Here is a 16,761-nt window from a genome sequence, read left to right as displayed (position 1 = left end):
CAGTACCTCAGCCTTTTCCATGTCCTGTGTAACCAGGTCCCCTTGTCTCACTGAGCAATGGGCCCACATCTTCCCTAGTCCTCCTTTTGTCACCTATGTACTTATAGAAGCCCTTCATGTTTTCTTTGACATCCCTGGCCAGAGTCAATTCCATTTGGGCTTTAACTTTCCTAACTTCATCCCTGGATGCTTGGACAGTGTCTCTATATTCCTCCCAGGTTACCTGTCCTTGCTTCCACCCTCTGTATGCTTCCTTTTTGTGTTTGAGTTTCGCCAGGAGTTCCTTGTTCATCCACGCAGGCCTCCTGGCATTTTTGCCTGCTTCATATTCATTGGGATGGACTGCTCTTAAGCTTGAAGGGGGTGATCCCTGAACATTAACCAGCTTTCTTGGGCCCCTCTTCCTTCCAGGGCCTTATCCCATCAGTCTCTTCCAAGCAGATCTTTGAAGAGGCCAAAGTCTGCTCTCCTGAAGTCCAGGGTTGTCAGCTTGCTTTTCACCCTCCTCCCTGCCCTCAGGATCTTGAACTCCACCATCTCATAGTCACTGCAACCAAGGCTGCCTTTGACTTTCACATTCCCAATGAACACCTCCTTGTTGGCGAGTATGATGTCCAGCAGAGGACTGTTCCTCGTTGGCTGCTGTATCACTTGGAGGAGGAAGTTGCCACCAGTTATTGCAGGAACTTCCTGGATTGCTTATGTCCTGCTGTGTTGTCCCTCCAACAGGTATCACAGTGGTTGAAGTTCCCATGAGGACGAGGGTCTGCAAATGTGAGGCTGCTCCTATGTGTCTGTAGAGAGCCTGATCCACTTGTTCTTCCTGGTCAGGTGGCCTAACAAACTCCCACTACAATGTCACCATTACCTGTCCTCTCTTTTACCTGAATGGGGCTCTGTTATTTCTTTCTCCTGCTGTTTTTTTTCCCCACCTTTCACACTGATTCATTAGGGAGGAAAAGGATACAAACAAATTGCAGAGGCAGTCATCCAGGTTCTTCAGAAGTTCTTCCTCCTCTCAGTTGAATTTGAACATGATATATTTTTATTTTTTTGAAACATTAATGATTCTCTGCTGATGAGTGCTACATGGTCTCAAAAGAAGGTGTTCTGACAAGACATAATATTCTTTGATGTCAGTTCAGTTTAAATTTATTTTTTGACTTGGACTATAGTATTCCTGTAGAATGCTTACTCTACAGTGCTTATGGAATCTAATAATGGCCACATACTAAGAAGATGCCATTCTTGGATCAACAGAATTTTAAAAACTGTAGTTGAAAGAAGGGGTTTTAGTGAAAACCAGTTTCTCCTCATGTTTAAGTATAAACTATTTTATGCATCTTAAGGAAAGTCTTTTAATATATCTACACAAATGTGGGTCGACGGTTTTACTAAGAAGATGCTGTTCACGCATACGTAGAATGCATGTGTGCAGCATCTTTTTTCTTTTAAATTGAGTTTGAAGAAAATATTTGCAATGTATTAAAATTTGACTTTTTTGAAAGTGTACTTCAGAAGAAAATGTTCTAAAAGTGTATGTTAGAATATGGTACTAATTTAGGCATTAGCTTTTGCCACAAGGAGTTTGTCTTGTCTGTTCTTTGTTGACATAAACACTGAAACATGCCAGTTTCAATGTTCACGTCAGAAATTGAACATGTCAGCTTTACCAAAACTATAACTGGAGTAATCTTACTCTTGGATCATCTGTTAACGTAACTTATTTTATGTTTTGTTATTATTGTAAGATGCAAGGTGGGGGAAATGAAGTAATAATTTAACATAATTATTTCACTATAATAGTAATTATCTTAAAGCAATTTCTTAAAGGTGTTTTAGAGAAATTCTTCAATTGTTTTCACTTGGATTAAAAAGAGATAATTTTACCATTTGGGTCATCATATTTTACAGGGATGCTTCCTTTGGTACTTGCAGTTTTCATCTGACATTGCTGGACTGTTTTCATGCAATAAACAAGGTGAGTAAAACAATATTTTACGTATTGCAAAAAGTCAGCTAAATATCACCCAGCAGAAAAAGGCAGCTTAGGAATCTAGGATACAATTAGAGCTTTGCAGTAGCAGATTTTCTGATTGTTGCCTAGTTTATTATGTATTATTCATTGTAGCAAAACTTCTAGATACAGCATCCATAGACATCAACCAATACCTTATATAATCAACTAGTGAAGATTTTAAAGAGGGAGTTTTGAGTTTTATTCATGTAATTTTTCAGGACAGTCATTCACACCTCTAATCCCTAAGAGTTCTGTGATAGGTTTATTATATGCCCCCCTGGTGTTACATTTTAGGCTGAATATAGCCTTTGAAAGTGGTTTTGAGTTGGTTAGTGATACTTTTTAGGCATTTGCAGCATGTGCTAATGACTTCAAGTTTTGCTTTAGTAATGCAAATAGAACAAATATTAGGAGGCAGGTGCTTTTTTTTTTTAACTACAAATTATCATAATGTGGTGTTTTATAGCGATACAGTGGTGAAGTAATGTGGCATTGAAGGACAGGGGAATTTACATGCATTCTTTTTAGTCTGTATGAGTAGTGAAATGGGGAATTCCGCAGCTCTCCACGCTACTACTGTCTTTTGTATTATGGGTGTCTCTGCCAAATACTGGTGTTTTTACTGATTAAGCCAGCTTCTCACAGATTTGTGATTTTCAGCTTTTTTGGATGTTTTGGCATTGGCTGCTTGTATGCCAAGAGTGGTGAATTGCTATTCTTAGTACTGGTGAGCAGCAAGGAAAACTACAGAAGATTATGCAGTGAAAGAGGAGATTAGAATGTAGTATTTTAAATATCTGGAGATACGGGGTTATCTGTGTTTGTGCTTCCTGATTTAACAAGTGTGTAAACTGCCAGTTACCCAAGTGATTACATTTTTTATACAGTATTAAATATAATGGTTGTGGATAATTATGGGATGTCGGGGACCACACTAGTGTCTGCTTAGGACTGCGTGTCTGCAAACAATTTTAAACCAATGAAGATATTAGCATCATAATGAGAGCGAATAGCATTCGTGCACAAAAATACTTGCAATCCTTGAATGCAGACTTTAGAATGTACTCATAATTTCAATAGATAATTTTTGCTAGTTATTTTTCTCTTTTTTATTTTGTACTACTAGTAGTAATAAAAAGACTGAATGCTTCTGTAGTCTGGAATTTTGTAGTGATTCGATGAAAACAGAAAAGAGTGTATTTGTTTGTCTAACTTCACTTATATTAAAATTTACAAATCGGTTTTGAACCAAGACTGAGTTGATCTGCATTTTTTCAAATATATGAAGAAATCTCTCTGAAACAGTAGAACAGGTGTTAAGGGGTTTTCAGTAACCTAAGAGAGTGATAAACTGTCCTCATCGAAAAGATGTTCTCATTGTTAAAAACTGTATTCTGAATTTTAGGCTTTGCACTATGGTTTCCTGGATTTCGATACATTTGATGTAAACGAATATGAGCATTATGAAGTAAGTGTTCAGTATCAATCTTCTGATTTGTTTGCTGTTACTAATGTTAAGAGGATTATTTATAATATGTGCTATTTTTTTGGTAGTATTAGGTTCCATTTCTGTTTTGTCTCTTTAAACTTTGATTGTTAAATAAAGGTGTGTGGTCAGAGAGAGAATATTAAAATTCAGATTTAAGCATAGTCAGCCTCAAACATGGGGGGGGAAGCAGAAACCAAAATGGAAATAAATACTTCTTTCCATTATTACTAAAGCCCTGGAAGATGATAGGGGAGTGGGAATTTGGCCACCTTTTAGAGATCATGCATATTCTTGAGCAGTCTTGATGAGAAACTCGAGGGCATACGAGTCCAAGTCTAAGTGAATTCTGGAGAGCAATTAAAGTATGTGTCTGTGAACACATGGCAAAGGTATAACACTCTTTGAGGTAAAGAAGGAAAACAGGGCTGGGGAACTCCAAGCCTATAAAATTCACTTTGGGGCGTGGGAAATGGTTGTGACAGTGAAGGACTGCAACGCTTGACTATATGCAGTCTCAGAAGTGCAAAGCTTCCAGTTATCTGTAAAGAGAAAATTAAGTGTTCTTAGAATCTAAAAAATCATTATTTAAATTATGAACAGAGATAAGGCCAAGGTCATAATTTAGAAACCTATAAAAAAATAAAAATTGGAAGTTTCCCTTCATCTGAAGGGCATCAGTTGTGTTGTTCTAAAACTGTAATTTAGAAAGAGGAGAACACAGGCAAGAAAAGTGAGGTTGAGAGCATCTGGCATCCTCCCGATGGAACAGAAAGCAGGCAACTAACATAACTTCCGTTGGCAAAAATTGTACATCACTGTCTAGCATGTATTTTGAAACAATAAGGAAAAGCCTGAAAATACAGGGATAATGATAAACCAAGCATTTTCTCTTGACAGAGAGCAGAAAATGGAGATTTTAACTGGATAATACCAAACAAATTCATTGCCTTCAGTGGACCTCATTCAAGAAGTAAAATTGAAAATGGTATGCTTAAAAAAGGAGGTGGGGGACACAAGCCCACTGCTTTCTTAATTGATTGTTATCAGTAAGAACGAGCTTTAAAAATTGTTCCTCAAACAGTGTGTTTTTTCCTTGGCTCTTTTTCTTTTATAAGAACCCTGGCAGTAAAATTTTAATGCTTGGTTTAATTGTATCTGACCTAGGTGATTATGTTAAAATTCCATTTTCAGTTAGTCTATTTCTTTGTTGAACATGAGTTCTATTTTGAAAGTGTTTTCATCTCTTGTTTTTGAGTCTGTGTTTATTTCTGCAGTTTGAGCCTTACTATTCTTTTTTTTCCCCCCTTCTTGTGTCAAATAGGCTATCCCCACCATGCTCCAGAGGCTTATTTCCCATACTTCAGGAAACATAAGGTCACCACTATAATACGCCTCAACAAAAAACTGTATGATGCCAAACGATTTACAGATGCTGGATTTGAGCATTTCGACCTCTTCTTTGCTGATGGAAGCACACCTAGTGATACTATAGTTAAAACATTTCTAAATATTTGTGAAAATGCTGAAGGTGTTATAGCCGTTCATTGCAAAGGTATAGTGTAAAAAAAATTTATATTACAAGTGATGCTTATAGTTACAGTTCCTGAGGTATTTTGCACTATAGTTCCATTATATCTAGTTATTAACATCTCTGCCAAACTGCAACTTTTCCATACAAATTCTTTCTGTGCTTCTGTTCTGCACTTCATCTTCTAATTTTTTTAAGTTCCAGAAAAATCTTCCCAGCTGTTTCCAAGAATGAGACTGGGGAAAGTGAGCTTGCCAATATTAACAGCCCTTTCTTCTAGAAAGTGTTAGCACTTTCAAAGGGTGCTTTTGAGCAGGAATTTGAAGTCCTGGCAAGGTTTGTAGGTCTTTCTGAAAATGCACGGTTAAATATACCAAGTCATAAACTTTTGAAAATATCAATGCAGCTTTTTGAGGAGATTCCTCATAAAGTATGAGCGTTCTTCCAGAACCACAGAAATCCCTCAGAAACCCTTTATACTAGCTACATTGGGCATGCTCTGAATATCAGTTCCTCCAGAGTTAGACTGCCGAGGAAAAGATCTTCAGAGCATGCCCGATGCAGCTACTATAAAGATACAGTTTTCTGTGGTTCTAGAGTGACTATGTTTCCCTTCCCACACCATATTTAATAGTCTATCAGGCATTTGTTCTCCACAAACTTTGCCTCACTAGCGTACCTGATAATGCTGTGATTGAAGGAGAAAGGCCTTTTCTTAACCCGTTTGCCTGGGACCTGCAAAGACTGCATTTTTATTCCTGCACCTGTGATCCGTTTGCTGCATGTTTAACAGGATTATACTTTGAAGTGGAAGAATTGATAAAAACTTCATCTTGACTGTTGGGAAGCAAGTACATACTCTTATTCTCCACTGAGGTGGTAAATTCGGGCATATCACTTAATTGATTATGCCTGAATATTGAGTATCAGTGGTACAAATGCTTTGTTTTCATTCAGATTAAGATGTTCTTTGGTATTTATCACACTAATGGTGTCTAGACTACCTTAAGTTCCTCAACCTGCTCTTACTCTTGAGAAAGAGTAGAATGCTGTAGCCTGTTCTTAAAGCTGGGCAAGGCATGGAAAGTGCTGTGTGGTTGTCTTGGCTGTTGGGCTTTACTGAAGATTTTACACTGGTGTTGATCAGTTGCTTGTTAAATGAGAGAAGGTGATGTGTGGTCTGACATACACAGCAAGTGATCAAGGAGAGGAGCCACTTAGCTGGGGCTGTCCTCCTTTCCTTCTCATGTTTCCCAAAGTAAATAGAACTGTTTTGAGGGCCATTGCAAAGAAGGTTCCTCATTCTGGAGTACTTTTTGCCTGTGTCAGCTAGTACCCAGACTTGCTTATTGCAAAATTTGTCTTTTCCTTGGGAACTAAAGTAAGTGATTAGTTAGAGGAGGGATTGGAAGAGCAACTGGTTTCAGTGCAATGTGTGATCAATTTGCAAGAAGGTGCTTTGAGAATTTTGGAAAAAAGCCAGCTGTTTTATCCCATGTATAAAAACATTCTTACACCTATGTACTTATTCATAGATAGATAAGTAAATAAAGATAGATAGTCTTACAGATCTTTGTAAAGTCACTGGCTTTGGAAGGTTACCTCACTCAAAAGACACGTGAACAATATGTTAGTAATCTTGTATATGGAAAAAAATTTTCAAAAGGTGAGTTGCACTTACCAAGTTTGATCAGTAACAGGTTTGTTTAATAGACTAGGCAAGTAACTATTTGTCCAACTAGCAACGTCTATAGCTACAGCGGATTCCAGATGAAGATGGGTATATAAAAGAAGCCATTCTTTTATCTTACACAGCTGGTCTTGGACGAACTGGCACACTTATTGCCTGTTATATTATGAAGCATTATCGGATGACAGCTGCTGAAACTATTGCCTGGATTAGAATAAATAGACCTGGTTCAGTGATTGGACCACAACAACACTTCCTGATGGAGTAAGTAGATTGACTAGAAATTATTTTAAAAATAGATCTAGATGTCTCTTTCTTCTTCGTTTATTGTACACTTAATAATCTGTGGTGTTAATTTGTTGTGTTTTGGGCTTTTTTTTTTCATGTTATGATAGCAAACAGGCAGAACTTTGGACAGAAGGAGATATTTTCCATGCAAAGTTGAAAGGAAAACCTAAAATTGCTGTAACAAGAATTCTGTCAGGAGTAGATGATATTTCAATTAATGACACAAGAATCAGGAGAACCATCCGAAAGGACATTGAATTGGTAACCATCCGAATATTGTGATCTTGTAAAAGTTGTAACTGCTGTTGAGAATCCCTCAGGTTCTGAACAAACCTGTGGGTACAGTAAAACTATGTTAATCAGATTCTTTTTCTGTTGGCCCTTTTTGTATCACGGGATATGGTGGGGGAAAAGTTAAGGACAGCAAGTATGAAAAATGAAGTGCAGTACACAGGTGAAGTAGGAGCATCCTTATCATACTTTAGTAATTAGGTAAATATTAGAACAAAAAAGTACTCACAATTTGCAATCAAAAACACTGATTTTGTTTTGGATTGTCTATTACTTCATTGTATGTGTTTAAAGGGAAGGGATGAAAGGGTTTTTGCTCTTCTTAGTTTCTAAGTAATTGCAACTTCTATAATACCTTTTGATACTGCCTTTTAAAAAAATGGTACTGCTGTTTTAAAAAGGCAAGTGAAGGAGGGAAATGCTGTACTTAAGTGAAGATTGTACTGTACCAAAGCAAAGATTTGATAATATGTTTACACTGTTTTAAAGGTAGACAACATTCTGGTGCATGTAATTCATGACACAACTTAAGGGTTTACAGGTTTAAAAGCAGCAAAGAGGAAACTGGAAAGAACAGATTTTTATTTATGCACGTGAATTTCCTTTGATTTTATGCTGGCAAACTTCCCTGTTGGGATAATTCTAACTTTAAGATTTAAAATAAGGTTGGTTCTTAAATGTCTAAGTGTCTATATTTTAATCTTGGTTTATCCCTTCCCCGCCTCCACTTATCCAGTACAGTGATGAAGATGAAACAAACTGTGTAACACAAGGTGATAAGCTTCGTGCTCTGAAAAGTCGAAGGCAGGCAAAAGCTCCAACTGCATCTCCGCTAACGTAAGTCAGTTTCCGAATGTATAAATGCCAGAAATACTTTTATCATCTTCTGTATGCATACTTCCCTTTGTCCCCAAGTTTGTTACCAAGGCTGCTTTTACTCATTTAAAACAAGCATGAGATTACTGTTTCTCTGAAGGCTTGGTGAGCACTAAGGAGGCAGGAGAACTTGGCTAAAGAACTGCATTACTCAATTTCTAGTTTTCTGCGTTGTTTGTGATTCCAGTAGTCTGCGCTTTACAAGCTCCCATAGTATTTCTGAGTGCTTTACTTTTCGTTTAATCACAAAATTCCCTTGTCTTTCCTGTGGTAGTATAAAAACGGAAGACTATGGCTCCGTGTGGTGGTGTTTGATTGGCTGAAATAAGGTACGCGCTGTTTTTTGAAGTAAAGTCAGCTACCTAGGAAGAGTTGAAAGAAGAATTTTTAGCTTCCTTTCATTTCCTCTTCCTTGGAGAGGAACTTTCCCTAAATCTTGTGGGCTTTGGGATAATGGCTGGTAGATCTGGAAGGCAGGGAGTAGCACTATTTCAGTAAATAAATTCAAAAGGAGTGCATTTCTGTCAGGGAACTTGGTATGTTAGTCTCTTTATTTTAGACAAGTATTGGAACACCACCTGTAAAAGAAAGGTCTTCGTCATCTTTGCATCTGTTGTAGCATGTAGCAACTGTAGGTAGAAGAACTTTCTGTCTGCCCTTAAATAAACTACAAGCAAATGCAAGACTTGCAAGACATATCTGGATCTCATTTGATTGCTAGGAAAGGAATGGTGACCACTGGCTGTCAGATTTTTGCAAATAACACAGCACCAGAGTCACAGGCAACTTGGCTTTTGTTGTGCTGTCTTTCCGTAGGTGACGATGCTGCTAGCTGCTGGCCTTTTTTTCTTTTTCTTTTAATTTTTTTTTTAAGACCAAACAGTGTCATCAGACTTCTAGAAAAAGTGAGAGGTATGTAGTAAGAATGTGCTGAAGGTAAAGGAATATGTCTTTGGAAACCCTCACACATTGCTATGTATTAATTTTGCTTTTATTTTAAATGATTCTCTTTTGTTCATGGTCATCATTTACACAGGCAATCATATAAGAAACAACAGATTCAGAACAAAGCCTGTACCCAACTGAGATTAAAAAAAACCCCAATACATTACCTCAGTTACCTGAAATACCACAGTACAAAACAGCTACCTTGCACGTTAGTTTCTAAGGCACATAGTGCCTTAGTTTCCACTTCGTAATATTTTTTCATAAAAGGTACTTTTAAGTCATGTAATAAAGGTTGTGAAAGAGCTCATTTATTGTACGTTCCATAGAATGAATGTAAACTGTATGATAATCTATTCGGAGCCTATCAACTATAAAAAGCCTATCAACTATTAAAATATTATTCCATTCATGAAGCATTCTGCAACATGACTGCTCTAATTAAAACTAGTTAGCTTGTATTTCTGTAGAATTAAAATAATTGATCTAGGGCTTATAGGTTTTTTTTATAGTGTGATTGTGGCACACGGAGTTGCAATTTCCCTCCTCCTGTTCCCCCGAGTTACTTGTATGGTTTGCAGCTTGTACTGAAATAATTTGGTGAAAAATGAATGTATAACTTCTTACATTCTTTGTGTTACTATTATTAAACCAAAATATCACTAGGAATATTTAGCTGCCCTGCCTGAGTCAGAAGTCTTCCCTACTAGAAGACGTGTCAGTCTTTTTCCCTTTTAGTTCAGACTGGTAAAAATAATTAATCTTGCAGTGAAGTTAATTTTATCTAAGCAAACAAAAAGAAGCTTCTAAATCCTCTATGTAGTTTTATTTCACAGAAAAGAAAAAAACCGGCAAAATAAGAGCACCAGAAGCTGGGACAATTACAGTCTTTGAGAGCTAGAAGCATTGCTTACATTTAAGTCGCAAGGGATTTGTGTATAATGTTTGTTAATGTTTATTGAAGTTGGTTGTATAAACTCTATATGCTTTGATGAGTGGATACTTTGTGTATGTTCTAATTAGCAATATTCTGCACCTTTGGCAAAGGATTATGAATTAGCTTTTGCTACTTTTCACACAGGAAGGTAATATACCCCACTGTCTGGGTGTTTACATAAATTGTTTGTTCCTACAAACTGATCGGGCTCTGATCTAATGTTTTAGTATTAAAACACACAATTGTGAAGTAGGATGTATGAATACAGGCTGATCAAACTGTGTTAAGAGATGGCAGCAAGTGCTCAGAGGTGTACTGCTCCAGCATGTACTTTTCAAAAGAGTGATACAGACTTTCTTTGGAATAGGTGACTTTAGTGAGGATTTCAGAAAATTTGCTTTGATTCCAGCAACACGTGGATACTACATTTGGCAATTTATGGTTGCATGGATTGTTACAGTCATAGAAAGTAAGAAAATGCTTGGCAAAGGTTATAGAGCAATGTGCTTTTGAAGAACTTGAAACAAGCTGAAATGCACCAATAGCTTTTGCTTTTGAATTTTTGTTCATCTTTTCCTCCCCCTCCAACCCCTTTTTTAGATGGCTCCTAGCTATGCTGGTGTCTACACTGTGTAGCATTGTGATCTGGTGGATTGTATGTGGCTCCCTTCTGCCCAGCCTGCTATTCTGTCTAGATGGTTTAAGAACATAGTAACCATCAGGACCCCCTGAGAGAGAGCCACTGTGTAAGTGTCCCATTCCATTTCTCTACAATAGCTCACACTTTCTGTCTAGTATGTCTCATAAATGCATGTTTTCATATCATGTTTCTTACTGGCTTTGTTGCAAGAGTAAATTTCACTGCTCTGGCTTTGTTGTATTTTTGTATATATTATTTGGAATAACTGAGTGATTTTTATGGCTGGCTTGCAATACAAAAAGGTGCAGAGCTTTTATAATTAGGATAATTTATAATTTTAAAGCCTTTCTTCTCTGCATGCTCCTGCAAATATGCGAAACTATATAAGCAAAACTATATTTATAAAAAGGAAAAAGTACTGCTTTAAAATATGATCCTATCCTTTGCATATTGCAAATGAAGACATTAGCTCCAGTTTTACTTTGAAATTCATGAACTTGCAAAGGAGCTTAGTTTCCCAAAGGATGGTTTTACTCACGTGAAATGCCAGGAATTAGAATTTGTTAGAAATGCCGGCAGGTCTTTGTTTTTACTGAGAGATTATAATATTATATGCCGTAAGAGGCAGTAAAATGGGACTTCTTTTTTCCTTTTTAACATAACAGAAGATGAGGCAGGTTGCAGTATTAGGTCAAGGCTCACTTGTTTACCCAGCCAACCTGGTTTCATCTTCTTTCGTTCTCAATTATTTTTTATAGAGCTTTATGATACTAGTTGAATCCCTTCTTTCTGTCACTTGGATTCAGGAGCTGAGTAAAGCATGAAAAACATACTAGTTCCTTGAGTACAGTTTTCACTCTTTCTCTACTGTGCTTTTGTCAGAGTGGCTGCCGTGATTGCTGTGCCTCGCTTCCACTTAAAAGGTGCAATGTTTTCATCAAACAACAACTTCCATCTTTTGGCCAAACAAAACTTCAGCAGCACACAGAACTGCCAGGAAACCCAAACAGGAACTTTTGCTTGCTATCGTGTCTCCCTGAAGCTGTTCCTCCACAACCACCCCCAAAGCAAAATGGTTACTTTGGGTGAATGCTTGAAACTTTGGTGCTCTCAGAGAAAAAATAGGTCAGAAAAAGTGTTTTACACCAGAGTACTGAGAAAGAAAAGGCATCCTCTCCTGGCAGAACATTGAGGTTAGGAGTTTCTATCCTTCTACGTTTGGCCTTGCTTAAAAAGCATGGGATTCTTTTTGCTAAAGTAAATGACCTAATAATTAAAGAATGAGAACTGGGAGACTTGTGGACAACTTAGTTATCCTAGTAGCTTTAGCTGAGGTCATCTTAATCTATTCTTTTGGAGAAAAAAAAAAAACCCTAAAGATCACTTTAGCTGTGGGGTTTTCTTTCATTGGTACCTAACTTTGTCAAAGAAAATTAGAGGCTTGTTTCCAAAGTTTTACACTGAAAGTAGCAGTATTTCTTGTCTCAGTGTTTTCCAGAAGTCAGACCTCAGATTTCCAAACACAGACTAAAAAGCTAAACTTAAAACACTTGTTAAAAAAATGAAACAATCATCTGTCCTTTGTTTTCCTGTACTATAAGATCAGTTTCACTCAACTATCATCCTTTCTTTCTCTTACGGTTTCTGTGTTCCGTTTAAAAACTCCCTTGCTAGAGGAAAAGAGAAAAGACTGTTTGATGTTGGTAAACGTGTCACAATGCAAGCAATTGGGTTACTGGTGCTGCTGCCTCATATCCAGGATTGACAATCGTACAATGTTGGTCTATGTCAGGGAAGAGAAAATGCTTAAGCTTTTCTTAAAAGCTAGACTAACGTTCTCTCTATTATGTAGCTAGTGTCCCTTGTGTTTTAAGAGGTCAAATTATCAATCAGGATCATGAATCTCTCTGGGCTAGCCTGGCAGTCCTGTTGGCTGGAGCCCTGTAGACTGACGAGTATCAGTCACTTGTTGTGTATCAATGACTTGGAACAGTGGTAGAGGTGTCAGGCCTATTTTCCTAAAAATCATGAGGTGATGAAGGAGAAAGCAATATTGCATTTGACAGACCTCATAAAACAGGTAGCCTTGGCAAGTATAAAAAGCCCATCGCAGGTCAGAGAAGACATGCTCCTCTGTAACCTCTCTTCCCCCTCATCCCTCTCTAGGATACTGTAATCATTTTTATTTTAAAAAAGCTTGTTGCGTGGATTGATTTCTCTCCAAGATCTATTACCTTGCTGGCATTTCAAGTTTTGTGGATTTTGTCTTGGCTTGTGAGGTTTGGGCTTTTGTGTCCTGGTGGTGTACCTGTCCCCACCACCCTGCTCTGAGTTCAATGGTGAAAAAAAGTTGTGAACTATTTAAAAGATGGTGCTACTGACCCAAACACTGTTCCATTTAAGCAGGTTTTGATTTGTTTAAAGGCCAATATATTAGCTTGAATAAGAAAGTAGCGTATAAACTAGTGTGGTGTTCGAGAGTATATTAGGTTCAGAACTACCAAGTAATGCTTGCATTACAGATTAACTAGACATGAAAAATCCTTATCATATATGGATTACCTATTTTAGTAGTGTGGCTATTACAGCATCCTGTAGCCTGTGTTCAGGAAATGTTCTGCTTTTTCTTTTTTTTTCAATAATATTTCATTGAGTTAGAAAACCTTTGTGTACATCAGATGCGCTTTCTGCTGGTGTTTCTGGAAGCTGGTTGTTGACATACTATGACATACTATATGTTGACATACTATTTCACATGTTTAGTTACAAAGCAGTAAGGTAGGTGTCCTGAGGTTCTTACCCTTCTCTAATATAGTTTGGGATTTTTTTTGGTGCTGAGATTTTGGGAGGATTTCCTCTCCTGTGGCATCATCTTATGTCCATTATAAAACCTATGTGTCGAACCTGCTATCAAGTGAGGCTGCTAGTCTAATTGTGTTACATCAAAATTCCATACATTAAAGATAGTTTCTTCTCTTACCTTAAACATGTATGCAGTAGCATTCTAATAAAATTCTGATAGCACTGTTACTTCTCCTAAGCTGACAGTTGTTGGGCCCGAAGGCAACTCTGGGTGTTTAGTTGTTAACACCATGTCAGACGATGGTGTAAATGAGACCTCGTCTCTTTTCCTTGAGGTGCTATCAACCTTGGAAGTCTAGAATTTTAGTCTGATTTAAACATGTCTGTTTGATCATTCAGCAAATGTTTTGTTCACAGGGATTTCAATTAATCTTTACTCTTGGGTAGCCGTGTGAAGTTTTGTATATCGCTGAGATGTAAAAATTACGTATCTACTGAAGAGCAGATGATGTTAAAGGTTCTACCATGCTAACAGCTGACTCTGAGCTGATCCCATAAGCCAGCTCCTTCTCTCCCTCCCCTTTGGTAGATACAGCAATCTTCAGAGGATCATGTGGTTGGTTTGGTTTTAAGGTGCAATTGCATATGGTGACCAGTTTTATGAGCCACGTTCCCATTTAGAACCTCTTTTCTTTTCTTTCTTTGTTTTGAACAGATAAAATGAAATTCTGTGGGAAGTAAGGACTTACCTATGATATGTTGAAAAGATTAATATTGAAGTGTTTGTGCAAGATGATAACTTAACACTTCATAGTGTTTCAGTTCACATGAGATAAGTATGTGGGTTTAAGCCATGTATACTGACTTCCATGTATACTGTTTTCTCAACTCCTGGTGTCTGGAAAGAACGGACACCTATAAGAGAAAGATTATAACCTTAGATCACATTCCAATAATTTTTGCTTTCTTTTTTATGTACATTACATGCATTTTATACAGAGAGACACTGTATGTATATATTTAAGGAGAAAACATGATTTTTCCATATTTCTGTCCACATGAGCACTAATAAACCAGCACGTGCCATGATTTGGTCATGCTTATATTTCAGTGACTAAGTGTTACGGGGTTAAGCCAGCTTTCTGCCTTTCTGTTCAGTCCTGGAAGTTGCTAGTGGCATGGATAAAAGGTACAATGCAAATCTTTTTCACCACTGGTGTCATTTTTAAAGCTTAGTTGAAAGTGCAGTAGCCCAGTTTTGTTCATGTTGTATGACAACTGTGGCATTGAAAGGAGAATTTTAAGTTTTAATATTAGAATTTATTAGAACTGGATTACAAGCACAAGAGAAATAAATTGAACTTCCAGGTTTTGAACCTTTTCACCTTGGGCACGCCAGGAAGACAGATTTTCGTTAGAAGAATTTGTGTTGTCTACAGAAGCATGATATGATGGTGAAGGTATCTGGTTTTTGTTTTCAGCCTCAAATAACCAATTCCTCTGACTTTGAAAGTGTTGTGTTTACAGTAGAATTTGGTTTGCATTTTGATAGTACTCACCATTACAATGTTGTATCTTATCTCGGAGGAAGAGAAGACTGTTTGGTTTGGACTTTTGCAAATCAAGAGACAAGATTTTGCAAGTCTGAAATATTACAGAGATTTGTTCAAGTAGAAATTTAAAGTACTTGAACTTTGTGGTTCTGTAGTCATCTGTTTGGTAAACAATCTAGAAGTATGTGGTAAATAAGGTTGCTGATCAGTTTTACTGCTGTAAAGAATTTATTTTAGATGAAATTGTGTTACCTCTGATGCATATTCTAATTCTGGTATCAAACAAACCCATATAAAATAGTGAAAGCATAGGGGTTTTTTTCCATTTCTGTTTTTGGTGAATATGTTAAGTGAGTATGAAAATACTCATATTTTCTCCCATGTATGTCTGTCCACTTCTGCTCCCAAAGTTATGTTTTATGTTCATATCTAGGATTCCTTGAAAACAGTTTCTTCAGAGTATTAATCAACCAGACTGCAGTTTACACAACTTAATGAAGGTTTTGATTTCCAATCTAATATAATCTGCTGACACAGATGGACTCAGTGAAGCCACTGAAAATTAGTCCAATAACAGCAGGGGAAAAAAACCAGTAATAGCTAAGTTACTTTTAGCTCTGAATCTCTAAAATGATGCATAGTTTTATAGTTGGAAACTTGCACAGATGGAATGACTGGGGAATAGACATATAAAATGAGGCACTAAATAGATACCGGTGGACTCCATTGACCAGTTGTCACTTTTTGTCTCCGTAGTATCATAATTTCACTACAAGTATTTAGGAATACAGAAGATGTGATCTCCCTACAAACCAGTTGGCTGGTGGCTAAAAATAGTTGTTTGCATTTCACAATCTGGAGTTCTTTTGTTACTGATGTAAGCAACACTAGGATTTATCTACCTGTTCAGGAAATAGTCAATATATTGCTCTGGAGTCTTCCAGAGAAGCGGTTGAGTACAACCAGCATGTAAAGCTGAGTTTTGAGTATGGCGTAGTAATTCCCCGTAAGCACAAAATGCCAGCATATGCAATGATTTTCCTAGCCTACTGTATTTGAAGGGAGTATCTCATAGTTAATTGCAGGAGATGTAGACTTTGATCTTCACAAATTGAATTACTTGGGGTTTTTTCTGAATTTCTTTCTGTGTCAATCTGGCAAATAATGTATGTTTTTGTTGCATGGTTAAGATTTTATCTTTTTTTTGTTTTGTTGCAGTAATTTAAAATACAATTTCTTAGCTTTTTGTCTTCCAAAAACCTAACAGGAAATTAAAAACCATTAATTTAATCCAGTCTTTGAAAGCAAAAAAAAACCAAACCTGACAACAAAACAAACTGCTATGCTCCTAATAAAACAACTTGCCTTACCATAGTTATAACAAGGATGTTATAAAGAGAAGGATGTTTTTCAGGCAGAACAATTTGCTTTTCAGAATGATTTGTGAAAAGCCAGCTGATACTTGTTAGCTCTGCTGCAACTGTAATATCCTCTTTTCAGTGTTTTCCTGGAAACTTTCAGGTTATATAATCTTTCTTTTTTCCTACTCTTTTCAGAGTAATTCTGCAGTCCAGTGTTCAGAAAAATAAAACCTCTGAACCTAGCATTTCTGAGAGTACAGACATTACTAAAAGAACTACCAGGTCTGCTGCAAGAAAAAACAGTTTAAAAAGGTGAGAGGTACCCTCTTTACAGATACAGT

At 37.0% G+C, this 16,761-nt stretch overlaps 1 protein-coding gene across 7 annotated transcripts in view; it reads left to right on the top strand.

Moving 5' to 3' along the window:
• The window catches only part of CDC14B (cell division cycle 14B), a 48,199-nt gene that overhangs the window by 24,853 nt on the left and 6,585 nt on the right, over positions 1-16,761 (top strand). For 3 of the 7 annotated variants that reach the window (XM_072859809.1, XM_072859808.1, XM_072859807.1), the window contains exons 6-13: positions 1,915-1,981; positions 3,426-3,488; positions 4,407-4,494; positions 4,831-5,061; positions 6,853-6,991; positions 7,123-7,276; positions 8,043-8,143; positions 16,616-16,732. In XM_072859809.1, coding sequence (XP_072715910.1) covers positions 1,915-1,981; positions 3,426-3,488; positions 4,407-4,494; positions 4,831-5,061; positions 6,853-6,991; positions 7,123-7,276; positions 8,043-8,143; positions 16,616-16,732 — 960 coding nt within the window. Of the gene's footprint in view, positions 1-1,914; positions 1,982-3,425; positions 3,489-4,406; positions 4,495-4,830; positions 5,062-6,852; positions 6,992-7,122; positions 7,277-8,042; positions 8,144-10,664; positions 10,811-16,615; positions 16,733-16,761 lie in introns of those variants that run through there. The other 4 variants (XM_072859813.1, XM_072859812.1, XM_072859811.1 and 1 more) reach the window with 3 other exon arrangements.

Source organism: Ciconia boyciana, chromosome 4 (genome assembly GCF_034638445.1).
Source record: "Ciconia boyciana chromosome 4, ASM3463844v1, whole genome shotgun sequence".
Lineage (NCBI taxonomy): Eukaryota > Metazoa > Chordata > Aves > Ciconiiformes > Ciconiidae > Ciconia > Ciconia boyciana.
Note: the sequence above shows the minus strand (reverse complement) of the source record. Positions and strands in the feature narration are given on the sequence as shown.